Source organism: Prunus dulcis, chromosome 4 (genome assembly GCF_902201215.1).
Source record: "Prunus dulcis chromosome 4, ALMONDv2, whole genome shotgun sequence".
Taxonomy (NCBI): Eukaryota; Viridiplantae; Streptophyta; class Magnoliopsida; order Rosales; family Rosaceae; genus Prunus; species Prunus dulcis.
In genome coordinates, this window is record NC_047653.1 from 22,512,786 (window position 1) to 22,528,941 (window position 16,156).

Sequence of the window (16,156 nt, forward strand, 5' to 3'; positions counted from 1 at the left end):
CACACCCAGTCCAAAAGATCAAAAGCCCATATCAATTTTGGACAGCCACTAGGGTTCCCTTATAATTAGGCCAAAATACAACTCAGCCCAACACTGGAGGCCCAGAAGGACGAGGCAAAATCAGACCCAGGCAGTGTGGACTAGAATTGGTATCAAGGGCCCAAAGTCAAAAAGCCCAAACCCAAGTCAGATTCTTACCAAAGCCCAAATTTGTAGAAACCCAAAATAGTTTTTTTTCAAAACTACCAGCTCTCCACCCAAAACTAAAGAATGGGCCAAAATACCACTTTAAAAGTAAACGCACTCAACCCTGGAAAGTCAATAATTTCAACTTGGTTGATAAAGAGTTAAATAGAGGCAGGTATAAGAGAAAGACATCTCTGAAATCTTTGCCACCAGAAGATCAAAGTCCCTTTTGTATATTTAGAAAAATTTCTACTCCAAAGGAGGCACCATTTTCAAGAGATAAGCAGACTACGTTTTTGGGAGATAAGTGGGGTGCAGAGAGTTGTTCATCTGGAAGATCAAACTAACCATCATAGTTTGAGCTCTTACAAAGAGCAGTTGAATTGAAAAAGAATTATGCTTTCTTTCAAGAAAAATAGGGAAGTGACTGCCTTAGAAACTGATTGTTGGTGGTCTTCTTGCCAGAAAAGGTAACTTCCCTTTTCTTTGACATTTGAAAACAAAAGATCTTGTTTTCTAGAAAATCTGCTGCCCAGTTTAAAGATTAAAAATATCCCACTCTAGCATTTTTTCTATAAATATAAGAGGAGGTGAACAGATCGAGGGACAACCAAAAAAAATCAATCAAAGACAAAACTTAAAATGATCACTTGATCTCAAAAAACCTTCAAACAAACTGAAGCAACCAAAAGCTCATTGAGCCACAAGAAAGACGCCAGCTACAAGTCAAAACTTCCAGTTTCAGACTTAGAGAAATAAGTCATTCAAAACAAGATTTCTCTCGTTACAAATTTGGTTCAGCAAAAGCCAAATCAAGCAGAGTTCAGGTTTTTACAAATTTGAAAACCTCAACAAATTTATGGAGAGCCTTGATCAAGCAGAACAGGGACCACAGTGCAATTCCAGCTCAATATCCTCAAGTCTAGCCACTTCTTCCCCTTTCAGACTGAAGAGGCCACAATTCTGCCCCTTCAAAAAGCCTTCCAGAGCTTGAAATAGATTAAAAGCTCTGCCGAACTCGAACGTTGGTATCGATTTACAGATGAAACCTAGGAATTGAAGTTGTTGACAATCCAGTCTAGCACAGGCATACCCAGTCCAGCCTGGATCAGAAGCTTCTACCCAGGCAGAAATGGAAGTCCAACCTTCTTTTTTGTCTTTCTAGAGTTGGTTTTTTCCTTTTGAGTTTTGTAAAAGGCAGTTCCACCTGAAAACAGTTCACTTTCTTACTATTTATTCTGGCCAGAACTACAAATCTTGTACTGTGAAAAATTGTGAAGTCCTCGCCAGTCTAAGGCAAGAAAAGAACTTACTTGGGAGATATTCCTCACCCAAATTCACAATCGTTTGTTTAGAAATGAGTAACTTGGGGCGTAAGCTATCTATTTTTAAGAAGATTGCTAGGATTTTTCATTGCTAGCAGTGGCACGCTCGCACACTAAAGAAAGTTGACTTGTTGACTAGTCAATGGTTTTTAAGGCAATGAGGAACTTTGCCCTACCATCACAGGAACAAACATAAAATGGGTGAACAATAACACTACTAAGGATACAAAAAGCAACATCAGATCAAAATCCAGAATCCTGAAGCATAATTTTACAAGTAGGTTTAACTTAAGGTTTATTTGCAAAGGGAGCATCACACCATTATGTAGAGGTAAACATAGACTCAAGAGCTTGCCTGTGTTATACAAGCTTTGAAGAGTTTAAAAAGAAGTGGCAAAACATGTCACAGCCGGCCGAGATATACTAGTGTAAAACATGTCACAATTCCATCCCCATAAGGATTATTGACAACGTTACATGAAATTGCACTAGTGTAAAAAAATCTCTCAACCATTCGATACACTTGCCTTCTCTCGCCCCTTTTTGTATGTGGAATTCAACGTTGTTTGGTGAGCCTCGGATGAGATATACTTGTTAAGCGGTCCTATAGGACTAGGGGGTGGAGCAATTGAATGTGGTATACTCCCACTACCACACACACTCTGACTTCCAACACCACTTCCACTTATTCCATAACCTTCCGATTAAGATTCAAACTTCATTCCCATATTCATATCTCCTTGCCCAATCTCCTGAAGAATTTCATTTTGCTTCCTTTTACTCTTTTTAAATGTCTTCAAGGCATCAACACACTTCCATATTTGGTGGGACACTTGGGCAAGACTTCATGCCATGGTAGGTATGAGCCAAGTGATCTTTGAGTCTAGAGATAACTCCGGTGCATTTTTTGTCACAAAAACAACACTTAATGTATCTTTCTACATACTTCAGCCCATTTCCAAGCAAAATCTTTCCTATTAACACTCATAATTCCCTAGAAAAACTGAGAGAGAGAGAGAGAGAGAGAGAGAGAGAGAACAACCACCGAACCACCACTAGGCATTCACCATACCGCCACCGGACTTCCATCAAACCATAACAGACGATAATCACATCCTGGCTCAACAATCACCATGCAAAACTCAAGACACTACAACCATTAAGCCGAAAAAATCACACATGCATAGCATTGGCCCCAACATGTCCAAGCCCCAACAAGTTGTTAACGTTTACAAGACAAAACGCACACCCCAACTAGCTTAGAAACATATCCCCCGACTTGTGTGGCAGGCTAACACATCACCTGTCCCCATCCCCCAGCCAATCATGCAATCTTAGCCTTTTTCCTATGCAAATGAGCTTGTTGTTCTTTTTCATACTGCGGCCACGACTGTAACATATGATACAGCGTTATTAATTTCCAATTTTTGCTTCACTCATCTTGCTTTATATGCTTACATCTTAGCATATCTGTAAGGGAAAACAAAACTCGGTTTTTGAAATGTTTCTTTTATCCTTATTAAAATCGATACCTATATACATGTATACATACTATTTCCGTTTTCCTAAATCACTTAATATGGCATTCTAGATAAATTATACACATGATATATTAGAAATAAAAATAAAAACATATTACAAATAAAAATAAAGGAGCAAAGAAATAATGTGGGCAAGTAAAGGAGCAAAGAAATATATTAGAAATAAAAATAAAAACAAACCACCAACCTAACAAAGCCTACATCAAAGACCCATTCCTATAATGACAGCCATCCCACTTAAATATCTAATGAGTCCATTTCGCATGAGTTAGAGATCAACTCGAAGTTAAGTAAACACCCACAAGCTCAATTCCCTCTAATCGACCATGAGGTGTACATTTGAATGCATGAATGCTATGAGACAAAAACTTGTTGAGAAGCCAGAGGAAAATCATAATGAAAGTCACAAGAAAGTCATGAATAATGTCATTGCTTGCCAATAAGAGAAAGAAAGGTAGGGCAAACAAGTCGGATTGCCTTTCAGCCTAGAGAAAATATCGGTATGGTAACTCTAGCATTAGTTGTTGAAGAATAATCTGAAAGAGAGTGAGGCTCCCCTGAATAATGTCATTGCTTGCCAATAAGACAAACTAACCATCTACCATCTCTCATGCATGTATGTTGTGAGTACCTAGACCCAAAATTCCCTCTTTAGAGTAATCTAGGATGTTTCACCCAAGAAGAAGAGGAACATGTATGCAGAGGAAATAATACGTGGAAGAGAGGAAAGTCAGAAGAACACCTCATGCTTTGAAACCCTTGACGTGGTAGAAATATGTTGACCTAAAATTCTTTTAGAAAAATTAAGTTTTAGACATAATTAACTTTATTAATTAGTTTGTAAGATATTGGATATTTTGGTTTTAGTTTTAATACCTAGGAAAAAACTACTATTTTGGATTAGCACAAAGAGAGGCCCAGATTCGTTGGACCAGGTAAAAAATAACAACTGATAAGACAATTCTACCCTTCTTCTTAAAAAGCCTGGACAGTTAAGCACAATGGCACATGTAGTAATTTTAGGGTTGTTGGATATCCTTTTGGTAAAATTAGGTGGCTTTGGTTTTATATTAATTAAGCAAAATTAATTATCTTTCTTCCAAATTAGTTAAGTTTTTTATAGGTTAAAACTAAAGAGCCCAATTCTTTTCGGCCCCCTTCACCAATTTGAAAAATGATAAAAGAAAAATGCAACAGGCCGAAGGGTTCGGTGCCAACTGGTGTTTGCCTTTAGATGCGAGATTTTTTTAGGCATGCCAGCACGCGGACCACATCAGCCGAGCGTTCAAGTGAGTGATATTAATATGGACAATTGAGCCTTATCTTAATTTCTTAACCAAGCAATCGTGGCCGAGGAGAGAACACCTCTCGACCATTGGTTCTTTTACCTTCACAACAAGGCTTTTATATTGTTTAGCATAATGTCACCGAGCTTGATGACTGCACGACAATCTCACAAATAAACTCTAAGACTTGAGAATATTTGTGGAAGTATGGATTAAATGGTGCTCAAAATTAAACTATGTTGATATAATGGATGAACGATTACAATGGTCGGTGCTCAAGAAATTTGATGGGCAAAGAACTTGTTTTTTGATCAAGATAGACTTCAACATTATAATCAAAAACATCGAAAGTACCAATCCTGAGAGGGCAACAAACTAACATTTTAAAAACAGAACTAAAGCTGATAAAATCTGCACTAAAACTAATAGCCCACATCACCACAATTAACCATAAACCCACGTACCCAACATAACCGAAACCCTAAAGCAACCCATAAGCCTAAACGAACCCTACCACCACTACCTAAAGAAGCGTTGTTGCTGCCACGCCTAGCATAGTGTTCATAACATATATGGGGAAAACATGGTTTCCAGCGAACTAACTGCGCATAAGAGTGAACAAATAAACGAAAATAACTACATTGACAAATAACAATTGGGTGATTTATAGCAATATCCGTTGTAGTCCCAAATTTAGAGAACATAAGAAGTGTTAGAGAACGGATTTTGAGAGAAGGATTTGTTTGAGAACACCTAAAATGGATGATGGGGAACTCCAATCTGAGCATGGTTAAGAAGAAATCACTATAAGGAGCTTCTTATTCAAAACACCTAAGCATACTTATTTATTAAACCCAAAGAAAAAGGTAAGGAGAGAATAAGGGAGGACGAGCAGTGACGCTTCTTCCTTCTCGCCCCTCTGTGGAGTTTTTTCTTTGGGACTCACAAAAGGAGAGAGCGGGTAGGGGTAGTGACAAATAACTTGTGTATATGATTACATGAAAGTTCTAAGAAAATAAAATATAAAGTTGAGAGTGCATTTGAGCAACATTTCGACTAGTTTTTTGATATGTGTTGTGTTGTGTGTTTGATTTTGAAATTGCTCCTTCTATTTATAGAAGAAAATGTCGCCCAAATAAGCTCGACTCAAAATATCCCACCGCCCAAACCCCTTGCGTGTCTGACATGGTCTGGTGGTTTATTCATCGATCACTAATCCCAAAGCTTCCTTTCTTCAAATTCCTTGTGAGTCCCGAGACTAACTACCTCTTACCATAACGCACTCGAGTGTTCTCATCCAAGTCACCCTTGGAACTAACAATCAACGACATCGCCCTTGATCATGATGTTGATGTTGATGTTGACTCAACTTAAAAATGTGGAAGGAATAGAAGAAGCAATCAATCAAAGAGATGCAGAAGAGTTGACTAGGTTCTGGCGATCGAGCGGAATCTGCAGGCGCTTGAGTGGTAGAATGGTGGTTTTTCGCCCAGCACTAGCACTCAAGCTGGCGCAAGGCACTCGAGCGGGAGGCGCCAATCCAGCGTGGATCCTTGGAGAATTAGGATAGTTTTCTTCCTAGTTTTGGAGTCTTTTAAGTTTCCTATTTCTTGTATAATTGTACTAAATCCCTATGACATATAAATAGGCACTTTAGCACTAGGTTTTAATAACGTTAGAAAATCAATGCATCAAATTGGGTTTGAGTCAAATGTGATAGAAAAGAGAGCTAGAGTTTGTGAGAGAGCAAAAGGGGTTCTTCATTGTAACCAAATGGGTTCTTTCTTACTATTGAATTTTTCGGGGATCACCAAGAGGACATAGGCACAATGCCAAACCTCTATAAATTCTTGTGTTCTTTATGTGCTTGTTTACTTTTCGGTTCATGTGTGTGCTTTATCTTTGCATGGCTTGTGTTCTTTTATTGCATAGTCCATCAACGATAAGATCTTGGAGTGTTTTCGCACGACACATGATACTTGATAAGCAAGCTCAGCTCCTTAGGTTCACGTTATTGATTTGCTCTCCTCATGGGCCTAAATGCCCCACTTGGGCCTTAATTCACCACCAACTGGGGTCCATTTATTTTGTAGGTGTGGTGTGTTCTAAAAGGAAATTTCTACAAAAACAGATTTAATTTAAACTGAGCCTAGCCCCTATTTAACTTTAAAACTAAAGGCCCACTAAATTATCAAAAACAAGGCCCACTAAGGGTTGGGAAAAACTGGATCCAAACAATGTGACTCAAAGTGGAGAAGAGAAGATCAAGCTTCAAGCTTCAACAAATTTGGTGGTGGAATAGTTAGACTGGCTTTGTGAGTCCCTTCTTTCTACTCTATAAAATTTAACTACGCTTTGTGTGTGCAATAATTGGTAATAATGAGCTACACGAATATATTTATACTGCATAACCAAAGAAAAAGTTTATATACAAAAGACAAATGAGTGAAAACAAAAAATCAAATGTTTGTGTTTCTAAGTCCCATCCGCAGAACTGCTGTCGCATGTGTTAAATTGACAAAGGAAAAAGAAAGATTTGGCATATAAAAACACCTCAGCTCAGAAAGATTTGGCTATTCTTTTCCTAGCAATGAATCAAGAAGAGCTGCTTCTTCCTCCTGCAAACATGACCAAAAGACGAAGCTTAAGCAATCATTTATCTCACATTAACAATATCATATTAATGATATGAGAAAAGTGCAGTAAATTTTAACATTAAGATATCCATGGTATGTGACGTACCACCAAGGCATTAAACTCAGTCTCCTCATCTATGGCACTAATGATTGCAGGATCCTCCAGCAGGTCCTGTTTCCATTATTAGAACCACATTTTATACACAGTAGCTATCATCCATTGCTTTTCTCTTAAATAAATAACTGACGCCTCATTGCATTTTGCTGATTAAAAGCAAGCTTACACAATGGGAAAATACACAAAAATTAATACAAAATTTAAGGCAATCATTATAAATGGTACCTACGGTTCCTTATATATGTCCAATGAGCAAAGTTTGGCTCCGTAAAACTGAGGATCTCCTCCTCAAAGCAAATGGGATTTTGACACTTGTCAAATTCCAAAACAAAGAAAGTTAAAAGAATTTCAAAAAAAGAAAAAATTAAATGAAATTGACTAGTGTTCCCATTTGTTTCGAGGAGGAGCTCCTCCTCAGTTTTAAGGAGCCAAGCTTTTTCCATGTCGAATTCAGTCTTTGACACACAAGAGTGAGAGAAGGATGGACTTTGAAACTCAATTTTGTTCTACTACTGGGCATCCTATAAATCTTTTCAGTGGGTAGCCTAGTGACAACGAAATCCTATTTCACAATATGTGAGAGGCATTGTGAAACTAGTAAACAATATCTAGGTACCATAATTCCCAGAAACGCTTATTGTACACAAATTGGATGCTGAAAGTCACACACAGGTTCTTGATCTTGTGATTTTATTATCTGCTAGCTATATACATTTACTGCACGTACCCATCTGAGAATTGTACAAGTCATACACCTCTTGGTTAAATCATTGATGTGACAAAACTATAAGTTGATGTACTATATTAATATGCTGATAAATGCTTCCAGATAATCTCAATTTATCGTTTGAGTACAGGCTGAAAAACTATAATAGGGCATTAAAAGAATATGGTGCAACTTGAAGATTCCACTACACCAATACTCTTGAGAAAACAGGGGAGGAAAACAAGATGTTTTCAGAAGTAATACTTATGCAGACAAAATTAAGGCACTAACCACAATGCAAATGGTGAGGGTTAAACTCTAACAATCTTCAGTCAGTATATATAGTACGGTAAATTGAAGATGAAAAAAATCTACTATGAAATGAGTGAGATTGCTTACATCGTCAGCAATTTGCAACAGACCATCATTATTCTGCACAAACAAAATCCAATCGCATTTATGTTCAGTTTCCAATCATAGAATCAGCTACGGTTCTTAGAAAAATTAAATAACATTTCTCAACAATACTAGAGCCATGAGTAGTATTTTGACAGACATTTTAAGGGAACTTCATAAATATGAGCAAAGGAATAGAGATGCATTTAATTAAATGGAGGTGCAGCAAACCATATTAAATCTTGAAGGTTACCTTTACAACAACAAAGAGAAGCGGATCAGACGGTGTATAAATCATGTAATGTGCTCCATCCTGCACCGAGAGAACTATAGATTAGAAAGGCAGTGCAATGAAAAAACCATCTAGCTCATTTGTATAGATCATAATCATATAGTTGTGTTCGTTGTGCACACGCACATACAAATTTTTTATACTTGGCATTAGAAATTTACAATGGAACTATTCATATTTAAGTTATAAACATTAAAAGATAACAAACAAAAATATGTAAGCAGAAAATATGGTGCTATTAAAACAATCCAAGCAATCTACTAAATTAAAACATAAACATAGAACATAGAACACAGAACACAAAACACAATAATTGTTCATATTTTCAACATATAATGCTCCTTTTCTTCTTTTAATGATGATGAACATAAAACAAAACATGTCTTAGAAAAGATAACTTTATGAAATTAAGAAAAACTCTATTTTTTTCTTTTTCTTTTGGAACACGGAGATTTCCCTTTAGAATACAGTGCAACAGGTAGTTTGAACGAAAATAAATGTTCAAAAGTATGAGAGATTTAATAAGAGAACAAAAAGGTGACATTAAGAAACCACAAGGTGAGAAAAACTCATTGTGCCAAAGGCCCCTGAATGCAACTGCAGACTGATATATCTCAAGGAGCTAAAAGGAGATATGAAGCCGAAAATTCGAGGATGTCAGCAATGAATTGAAGGTTCATTCACAAAAAAATATGGAATATCTAATATTAAGGGAATTGAAAATTATATAGAAACCATTCAATTCTAAGGTTGAAACATACTTAACATTAACCTAGTTATCATTTAATCTAAGAAACCTAGTTATCATTTAATCTAAGAAGTTAAATGCTTCAATGTAAGCAAATACATCCTGTATTATTTCCGGGCAGAAAGGTATTCGTGTAATTCTCAGCTGACGGGCATTAATCAAAAGAACAAAGTAGGTTACGTGTTCCACTCTCTATAGATGCAGCAGCTAGTTGGTGTAGTGGGCTAGTTTGTGACTGTAATTAGTGGTCAATTTTATGGTCTTAAATAGTCCACTCTGTAGTTTGACTATAAGCTATCAGAGCCACCAAGATTATTATCCCATGAAACCTAATGAATGAATGAATGAATAGAGATATTAAAATATCAGCAGTTAACTACATGTGTGATATATCTTTTCTTGGGTGTGATGCACTGTGTCAGGGGCCAGAGGTCTATACAGCAGAAGATTGAACTGCATAGCATTACATTGGCCTGTGTACCAGGTTGCCTTGCTCATGCATATTTAATGATTCACCCCACGTTTAGAGTATATCATTCAGCATAGTGGTAGCACATGCTAAACTCAACTTGTAAAGTAAAGCGCAATATTGGCTACCCTATCTCATGGAAACACCAGGCCACCCATCTGGTAACCCAATGCCCACCCCTCATGGTCCCAACATTGGCTAGAGGAAGCTCATTTAATGCCCACACTTGCGTCGCTGAGGGTTGTGAATAGCTTGACCACTACACTCTTTAATGCGCATTCTGAGCCTTCTCCCTTCTGGTAGGAGGGAACATCAAGTGTGTGAGCAATCATAATGGATATACTCACAGAAATTCCACTCAACAACATTTTTCCAGAACTTATGCCACGTGTGCGCACTGCTCCACTTGCTATGCATGACACTAGGCACTATAAGTTCTTGTATCACACTCCCAACATTATTTTCTTTTGTAAGACTAAAAACTTAACTCTACTACAACAGATTATGGGGCAGTGGTAGGACCTAACAGATTATTAATCTAATGATGACTGAAAAATTCACAAGTTTAATGCATAGTTAATATACTAGTAAAATGAAAATATAAAATGATCTTCAAAGAATACATATGATTTTTTTATCAAAAGAATTGTATTCTAGTTAACAAGATAACAATTCTACAAGGAAAAAAACTCTTCATCAGGAAAAACACAAGCCAGTACTTTCTTGAGAGAAAATACAAGCCAGTTTTTTCTTGACAGAAAACACAAGCCAGTTTACTGCAACCTTATAGTACTAAAAGTTATAACCTACCAATTTAACGTCACATTCTTAAGAAAATTATACTGCATATAGATGGTTATCACATTACCAAATGGAAACACGTAATTTCTACACCCTCAGTGGGCAAGCCATCTACATCTTGACCATCATCTGCAAAATAGTTAACACCACACATTAAATTTTAATCAAACATTAAAAGACCTCCATTCTGAAGTAAATAAATGGGATCTACAAGGATGAATGGGCAGAGGTGCAGCGGCCAACTAAAGCCCATCAAAATCCATTACACCAATAAGCAAAGAGTATCATGTGAAAGAGAACCCCCCTAATATTTATCAATGAGATAAAGACAACACAATAGTTTGAGCCATGAAACACATCTAATAATGTTCTATTTAACTATGTGAAAGAGAACAAACCTATTATTAATCAATGAGAACCAGATGGAATGGAAGTGTTTACAGAAGTTCCTAAAAGTTCGTCTACATACTCAAAAATCATATCCACCTTGCACTTCAACGAATCAGGGACCACATCTTTCCATGCCCTTATGGTATAAGCTCCAACGGGTCAACAAATATTATACGAGTTTTTCCCCTTCTCATTTAATTGAAAGAGAAAAAAAAAAAAAAACAGCTAGAATCACCATAGAACATCTTTTATGACATCAATTATTGACAGCTAGATTCAACACAAACCCAAAACTTCATTCATAGTGGCAAAGAAGAAAATGAAATAGAAACCACCTAAAGAGTTTAACAATCATAAAGCAGATCTTTTGCTCTTTGTTTTAAAAGAAAAATACATGACAAGAGCAATTGCCTGTTCGGAAATCAAATATGTCATCCTCTGAGTAACAAAAGCCTCCCCGTGCTGTATAACAGAATCTGATATGAAGACACAAATTTGAACAAATTAATATCAAGATATCTAGGAGAACCAAGATACCAAGGTTTAAAAAAAATACTAAAGCTGGAATATCTTTATCATCATACCCACTATGTACCAGATGCATGTGTATCTTGGCAAGGGCATAAGCAGCAGCGGGAAGAATAACTTCAGCTTCTTCATCACTGACCTAAGAAACAAAACAACGTAGATTAAATTGATAAGGAAAATAAAGAATCAAGAAATAAACATTTCCACTTCATAATTATCACTGACATGTAGATTGATAGACATTGATTTATGTCAAAGAACCCACCCTGTCTTGCATCAACCTCTTTCTTTCCCACCATAGCTTGATAGCTTTTGTTTTACTTTTTGAGACAATTCTATTGCAATATATATATATATATATATATATATTACAATGAAAAGAAAACGTGGACAAGAAGAAGACTTTAGAAAAGCCAAATGAAAAAGAAAACAAAGACTCAGCTGGAAGAAAAAGACTCCCAAAAGCAGAACTAACAAATAGAAGCTAGGCAATCTAGCCAGATATTTTAGAAAGATGAACCCCTAAACATGCATCAGCATGCATAATATCTTCTGCACATCACAGGTATGCTATTTAGTTTCCAAGGAGCACCAACCCACAATTTCATGGTTACACCAGCCTTCCAAATCATCTTGCGTTCCATTTGGACGGGGTGGTTTACAAGGAAAGATTTGGATTTCAAAATAAACTAGATAAAAATTACAAACACATGCCTTCAGCTCATGCACATTGGGGGTGACAATTGTAATTTTTCAGTGATGTGAAGAATGAGAAAAGTAGAGCTTCAAGCTATATAACAATAGATTAATAGATTGATAGTACACTTTCCACTTTTTCTCCATTTCCCTGGTTTCTTTATCCTTTCAATATATGATCCACAACCCTTAATACTTCTCTAGCATGCTTTTAAAACCCCAAGGTCGTAAGAAAATTATAAGAACCTTACAGCCATTAATTAAACATTGTACTCAAACTTTAAGGCTAACTTCATTGCAGCAGGAAAATCCATTAACGTATTTCCAAAATCCCTGCAACTTGTCATCTTCAAACCACTCACAACCACAAGTACAAATGACCACCTTCCTTTTACTAGACTGATACAACCTATATTCTACCTAGCTTAAACACTCCAAGGACATCAGAGTGTAATTAGTTCTTTAACAAGAACAAGAATAAAATTTCTCTTAACATCTTTACAATACAGACTCTCTTAGCTAATATAGTGCTAACTTTCCTAACCCAACAATCAACTGACTAACAGTAGCCTAACTGATGTTTAAGAAACTAGCTGCATTAATGCATCAGCAAACTGCCAATTCATCAACCAAAAATAACTGCCAGCTCATCAAGTTGACTTTGTCAACACAGACATGCATATAGGTTCCTATCAATACCCACCCCTCAAAAACAATCCTTCTCCTCAAGGATGGAATTCTAGAAATCTGACCAGCAAGTCATAATAGTCTTCCCAAAGTTTCTTCCTTTTTTTTGAGTGAGGATTGCCATTGCACTAAACTTCCATAGCAAAAGAGCAACTGGTTGGGCTTGAACAATTCCATCATCATAGCTTCTTTGAGGTGGTTAAAAGCTATAATGTGTCAGAAGCAAAATAAAAACCCGTTGTTCTTGTACTGAAAGCTGAAATGTAGGAATCAAGAAGGTACATGCCAAACAGATATCCTCAACCAAACAATACTGATGAAAAAATGGAATCAGTATTGTGTACAGTGGATCCCAAACAATACTGCTGCTTATCCACGGTAAATTTTATCTGCAAAATCTTGAAATCCCACAGAATAGGACCTAAATGTGCACCTGATTCCTCATCACACCCTCCCAAGAGAATAGCAATTAAATCCATCAGACATTCATAATCTGTCACATATAATTGGGGCCAATTCAGCTACATCCAATTCTACTTTCTTTATAATAACTACTTCCAATCCACTTCAGTGGTAATAGATTTCATCTCACCAAGATTTTCCTGTTCAATCTCTGCATAATACAACACAAATGCAGATTCCTCTTCCAGATTAGGCATTTATATTCTGCAACCCTGTAAAAACAGTGATGAACTTCCAATTTAACGACATTCTCCTCATCACTTGCAAATCCAGAATCAATTTCCCCAATTCAATTATTTCTTTCTCATTACAATATCCACCAACTACGCCACCTTTACCTTATTGACCTTGAAGGACCCAATATCAGAACAAACAAAAAGACCACCCTTGTTTCCCACGATCTGATTCTTTTCACCTGGTGATTGAGCCTCAAAAGGGAACAAATTGTTATGAGAGGACTCAGTTACTGAACTAATTTGACCCCAAATGCTTCCACCTATTGAGATCAGCAGAAAAAAATAGCCCCGTCCACTACTTCTTGGCCACATTCAGTAACAAGGACTAAATGAAGGTGATAAATAATATTCCCAACAAATGAATAAAATAAAATAATATGGGAAATCAATGAGGCATTGAACCTATATAGGAGACATAATTACTGTTGTATCTGCATCTAGAAAACTTTGCAGTTTCAAAATTGTCATATGCAGTCTACACAAATTTAAGAATCAACTAAAAACTAGATATGGACCACGAGAACATACAGCTGACCAGCCATCTATGTTTGTGCTCTTTAATATTTGAACAGGCCTGCATTGATATATTAATATACACTTAGCAATCTTTCTGGACAAATTGCTCAATCACAAAAAAAAAAACAAAAACAAAACAGCTTTACTTACGTGTCAACTGGGCAAAGCAGCATACATTCATCTCCCCGCGAGCTTCTGAACACTCTCCTTATAACGCACTCTAAAGGGAAATTATTGGTAGGATCAACCTGCCCATTGACTACTTCAGAATATTTTAATTTTAAGGAAAGCAATGGCAAAAACAAACAAACAAACAAAAAGAGTGTAATCTGTATCTTATCACAATTTAGGATGACTAAAATAAATCAGCATCCAGTAATCCCAAATTGAGGCAGCTCATAAATGATCCATGGTAAAAATAAAAATAAAAATTATAAACCATAACTGAACTGAGCAAGTGTTATCTCTGGATTTAATCTAACAAATTGTACTGAACAATTATTGAGTTGAGCCATAAGCGTCTAACTGCAAAAATTCAACTCTCAAGTGAATTGTGACCTCTAAGCAGCCAGCTTTATAGGGAGATAACCAATCAAATGGAATGTCAAAAACCTCTAAGCAGCCAGCTTTATAGGCTGAGGTGGGCTGGGTTATTGTAGAAGCACGGTTGTGAGCTGGGGAGGAGAGAGCTTGGGGTGGGCTGAGAGTGTGTTGGTGGCTTAGAATTGATAAATTCTCTCTAAGTTGGGATGGGCTACAACACGAGGGAGCCCCACGGTAGCTCCATCCCTGAGCAGCACCTCCAGCTGCTGCTCATTTCACACAAGGGTAATTTATGCAATAGTTAAAAATTCATTACTCAGATTGAACTTCCAAGCCTTCAAACATGTTCTGCCTTATTTAAAGATGATAAAAGGGAGCTATGAGCATCAATCTACAGACTATAACAAAAAGAGTCCTTGAATTTAACAACAGAAAATTCCACACACAACAAGAACAACGAGAGAGGCAAAAAGTTAAGCAAGAAAGAACTCACAATGGAAGCAATTCGCTTCGAAGAAGCCATGAGCACCTTCCCATGATCATCCACCACAAACCCAGCTGGGGGTTTTGGTAGCGGCGTAGGATGGAAACCAAGCGACCTCGAACTCGAACCGGATCCGGAAGACCCAACTCCACCAGCACCCAAATTATCCACAATTTCAACATCACTCAAGCTCAGATCCTCTGAATCACCACCACCACCACCCTGACGCTTTTTCTTCTTGTTGTTGTTAGTGCCCGAGGGTGAGCGCTTCTTTACAGGCCCAGTCTGCGACTTAGCAGCGGCGCACACAGAGATATGAAGTCTGGTGGGAGTTGAGGAAGGAGTTGGGAAGGAGACTGAGAGTGGGAAGAGCTGGTTGAATTGGAAAGTGAACAAGGGAAAGTAGTGGGCTTGCTTCAGATGGAGACTGGAAGTGGTTGATGGAGTTGTGTAGACTGAGAATGCCATGTTCGGATGTATGCTTGCCTGGGAAATGGGAAGAGCGAAGTTTCTGAGGGCGCGTCTTTGAGTGTGTGTGCGCTTTGGCGGCAGAGTATGGTAATATTAGATAATTTCAAGAACCATTAGATATTTGGATAACTCTAACTCTAATTTTTCGTTTTACCAAACTATAAGAAAATATGTAACAAGAGATGAATTGTATTCAATCTTTTTGTTATTTTTTCTTATACAAGCCATAATTTAGTTTAAAAGGAATTCGAATTTGAGTGCATCAGGACAAGTTTACTGTCTTGATCAACTCGCCTAACCCACATACGTTAATATTTTTGCATAAAGTATAGTTGGATGATCTTTAGACTCATCCTCATTTGAAAAAAAAAGTTCCAAATAACTTGTTGAAAAAAGAGTTTCAAGAGTAATTGTATTCTAACCGGCCTTTTACTTAGTGACTCGGTCTCTAGCCTAACTAGTAGTGAGTGTCCACTTCAAATGGTAAGAATAATATTATGTGGCTAGTGAGCTCATAAGGGTGTCTTTACACCTAATTTCTTAAAGGGATTAACGACTCATTGTGCACAAGAGCTGGTTAGTTTTAATTTTGACAATTTGCACCCCAATGTATTAAAATTTGATCAATTTATACCCTCT

General features: G+C 37.0%; 1 protein-coding gene across 3 annotated transcripts; it reads right to left on the minus strand.

Moving 5' to 3' along the window:
• Positions 1-6,723: 6,723 nt before the first annotated feature.
• LOC117626051 lies at positions 6,724-15,596 on the minus strand. 3 transcript variants are annotated; one of them, XM_034357690.1, is made up of 10 exons: positions 15,056-15,596; positions 14,170-14,267; positions 14,032-14,077; positions 11,479-11,561; positions 11,306-11,370; positions 10,572-10,633; positions 8,448-8,507; positions 8,198-8,230; positions 7,081-7,146; positions 6,724-6,956 (listed from the first exon to the last, which is right to left on the minus strand). In XM_034357690.1, the coding sequence occupies exons 1-10, from the start codon at positions 15,512-15,514 to the stop codon at positions 6,912-6,914; spliced, it is 1,017 nt and encodes a 338-aa protein (XP_034213581.1). In that variant the 5' UTR covers positions 15,515-15,596; the 3' UTR covers positions 6,724-6,911. The 3 variants fall into 3 exon arrangements, with proteins under 3 accessions (XP_034213581.1, XP_034213582.1, XP_034213583.1); XM_034357691.1 differs by lacking the exon at positions 14,032-14,077 and having other exon boundaries at positions 11,479-11,556; positions 15,056-15,589; XM_034357692.1 differs by lacking the exons at positions 6,724-6,956; positions 7,081-7,146 and adding an exon at positions 7,153-7,253 and having other exon boundaries at positions 15,056-15,589.
• Between the last annotated feature and the right edge of the window lie 560 nt (positions 15,597-16,156).

What these genes read in the sequence shown, in the direction of transcription:
- LOC117626051 (XM_034357690.1), bottom strand. Translation starts at nt 15,514, where the DNA reads ATGGCATTCTCAGTCTACACAACTCCATCAACCACTTCCAGTCTCCAT. An exon ending in TTCTCTTTGTTGTTGTAAAG is followed by an intron (nt 8,231 to 8,447) that starts GTAACCTTCAAG and finishes TTGTTTGTGCAG; the next exon opens with AATAATGATGGTCTGTTGCA. An exon ending in TGTTGCAAATTGCTGACGAT is followed by an intron (nt 7,147 to 8,197) that starts GTAAGCAATCTC and finishes TAATGGAAACAG; the next exon opens with GACCTGCTGGAGGATCCTGC.